General features: G+C 36.1%; 1 protein-coding gene across 1 annotated transcript in view; it reads right to left on the bottom strand.

Moving 5' to 3' along the window:
* Positions 1–946: 946 nt before the first annotated feature.
* Positions 947–3,290, bottom strand: part of HNRNPK (heterogeneous nuclear ribonucleoprotein K) — a 17,944-nt gene continuing 15,600 nt past the window's right edge. The window contains exons 12-15 of the mRNA XM_009890492.1: positions 3,071–3,092; positions 2,911–2,993; positions 2,268–2,437; positions 947–1,475 (exon numbers count right to left, since the gene is read on the bottom strand). Coding sequence (XP_009888794.1) covers positions 1,442–1,475; positions 2,268–2,437; positions 2,911–2,993; positions 3,071–3,092 — 309 coding nt within the window. The 3' untranslated portion in view covers positions 947–1,441. The remainder of the gene's footprint in view (positions 1,476–2,267; positions 2,438–2,910; positions 2,994–3,070; positions 3,093–3,290) is intronic.

The raw sequence follows: 3,290 nt of genomic DNA, 5'->3' as shown, positions 1-3,290 counted from the left end.
GGGCGAGGACGAGCGCCCGAGATGGGCCTGGGCCGCGCAGCGGGGCGGGGCCTAGACCGGGCGGAGGGGCGGGGCCTAGAGCGGGGCGGGTCCTCTTGCAGCAGCCCATGCCGTTAAAAAAGCAGTAAATTTTCAACTATCCAAGGGAAAACAAAAAAAAACCGCCAACCCAACCCACACGACAGTAACGGAATCCACGCTTAGCCAGGACACATCACACACTTCTGCATTTTTAAATCTGTTTTTATTCAGGAAGTGAAATTAAAACTTGTAAACTATAAATACAAATGCCAAGGTATTACATGAGATATCCAGAGGCTTTATATTTTTTTTTTTTTTAATTTCTCACAAATTCAACAATGGAATTCAACATACAACAAGGAAACCAAACAAGTTAAAATTTTGCATACAATGAAAAACAAGTTACAGAGTTAGATACCGTCAATTTGCCAATTTATAAGAATTCCTATCTCATACAAATAAAAGCTCAGAAAACAACTATAATTCGTTCAGTAATGGTACAGCAACTGTCATGTCTAACAGTGTTATCTGCATTAAGCAAGCTGTCTATAACCAGGTGTACTTTACCACTGTTTACTCAGTGACATCACAAAGGTTTTAAATATTTTATTTATATACTGTCACCAATATATATATGTACTGCAGAGAGGGCCAAACACTTGCAAAAATGTCAAGTTTTACACAGCATTTGCATGAGTATTTTTGCAGTTTTTCCCCAAACAGCAAAGCAGAGTCCTTGTTTTCACATGGTTTCTTTTAATTTGTCAAAAACCCCCACATAACTCCATCTATATCAAAGAAGCAGAAGAGCAAGCTTAAGAGCAACTTTCATTTCTGTGGGGAAAAAAAAAAAGAAAAAAGAAAACGTATCCATTTTAGATACTACCACGTTATGTGTATCTGAAGAAAAATGACCACCAAGAACAGGTTCACTAAATTTATTTAAAATCATAAACTGTTTCTTACAAAAGAGCATTACATTCTGCACACTGCTCTCAAAGGATGGCAGGGACATGTGGACTACCAGTATTCTCTCCCCTTTAAAAAAGATAAAATACAGTGTACATAAAAGCAGGGTGTTCACAACAATTACAGAAAAACATTACAATTTACCACCAACAATGAACAAAAATAAATTTCACTCTCTCTGCTGCTGCTTCAAAACTTCAATGTTAGTCTCGTGCGCCCTTTCCCTCCCCCCACATATTTGTAAGGAACTAAAAACATTACATCTGGTGGACAGCAAAGATTCCACTACACCTCAAATGCAGAACACCTATGAAGCAGAGGAATGTTGGCTTTTTAAACAGAAGCAGATAAAAAAAAAAAGGGGTGCAGGACTCCTTCAGTTCTTCACTAGTCTTAGAAAAACTTTCCAGAATACTGCTTCACACTATAAAAAAGAAAAAATAATCTTGCATTAGAATCCTTCAACATCTGCATACTGCTTCACACTATAAAAGAAAAAGAAAAAAGCATGTATTAGAATGATGGACCATACATCTTGCATCAACATACACAATGACATTCTTAGAGCAGATTAAATTACAAATTCCTAATACATTTAAAACTAAATAATTTTAAAATATTAATGTCTAGTAATTATAGGCATATTAATATATTTTAGGCACACGTAAATATTAGTAATCAAAAGTCAAACATTCAAGTTAAAACATTAAAATCTGCTACTACAGCCAACGTGTTAATAAAGCAAAACTAAGCAAATTAAGTCTGAAGCTGTTAATATTTGCTAGAGAAGACCAAGTAATGCCAGCAAGGTGTGAAATGCTGCATAACAGCACCAAATCGATTTCAACTTGTCCTGTAGAGGCATGGTCTGTGCCATATGGCAGACTGTGATCTGTTGTCAATTTAGTTATCTAAAAACAACAAAATCACTAGTCTTCCACACAGAACTAGACCAACATCCACTGAAATCTTCTATATTTTCTACAGGCTCTATGTAATTTATTACAAGTGGGTTTTTTTGCAGCAGTTTTCACCAGAGAAAATGAGAGGACTGCTTGGTTAAGGCATCTTCCAGCAAGATTAGTTTTGAGGGTGTCTTCATTTTAATTAGAATAGAGAACAGAAGAGAATCAAGGCAAAACTACCACTGGAGAAGTTAGATTCGAATAGTTACTTAAATCCTGCCTTCTAAAAACCGTATCACAGAGAAGAGCAACTTTAGAATGTACATGTCAGTTTAAAATTGACAGCAAGGACAACATTAAACATTAACTTGCCTGTTCTGCAGTAAATACTGTGCATTTTGTATCTGGTCCTGTGTTCCCGTAATAGTTATTATCCGATCTTCTGAGCCTTCTAATGGTTCATCAATTTTGATCGAAGCTCCTGACTCATGACGTATTTGTTTGATTCTCTGGCCTCCCTTTCCAATAATAGATCCTGCCAACTAGGGGAGAAAGCAAAGCATTCATTTCCTGATACAACTTTCTCTCTAAAAATAGTTACAAAAATCACAGCAGAGTTTCAGTAGCTTCCATAAGTTTAGTTTTAAGAGTTGCAATGGAAGCTTACTTCTTTACAGCCTCAAAACATCCCCTGCAGTACTAATTGTATGAACACAGGTGCGATAAAACTGGGAGAACAAGTTGCTCGTTTACAAAAAACAAGTTACACAGACCATCTCTATTACTGAATATTAAAAGTCAGTAAAACTGTTTAGTGTGTCTCTGCAATGAAGACACAAAACAAACACTCAAAGAATAGACTTTTGGTGATTTAGAAACACTTGTTTTATATTATATGTACTTATCAAGGACCCTAAATACTTCTGATTTATCTATATCATCTAAGAAAAGGCTGCAATTTATTTATTTGTTTTTAAGAGAAAACATAAATTAAAAGCAAGTCAACTTCACTTACATCTTTGGGAATCGTTACTTGTGTTGTGATGATGGGTCCACCAAGATCTCCATATGAACCACGGCCCCCTGTGTAAGAATAGTCTGATTTAAACGTATGCATCAAGCCCTTTAGTAACTACATAATGAAGTATACATAAAGGTTCTACATAAACACTTACCATATCCAGAGCCACCCTCAAACTACAAAGAGAAAGAGAAAAACATCTTAAATAGTGAACAGCCATGCTTCATTAACATATTTTCATCTTAAGTATCAACTTTGAGCCTATTTTATGCAAAAATTTCAAGTACCAACCTTACTATATAGACAACAGTGTTGTGCCATCAAAGGCATACTGAGGCAAAAAGGGCAAACCAGAAACAAAAAGGGCGGGGGGG

Source organism: Charadrius vociferus, unplaced genomic scaffold, assembly GCF_000708025.1.
Source record: "Charadrius vociferus isolate BGI_N301 unplaced genomic scaffold, ASM70802v2 scaffold418, whole genome shotgun sequence".
Taxonomy (NCBI): domain Eukaryota; kingdom Metazoa; phylum Chordata; class Aves; order Charadriiformes; family Charadriidae; genus Charadrius; species Charadrius vociferus.
The sequence above is the reverse complement of the archived record's forward strand: the minus strand, read 5'-3'. Positions and strand labels throughout refer to the sequence as shown.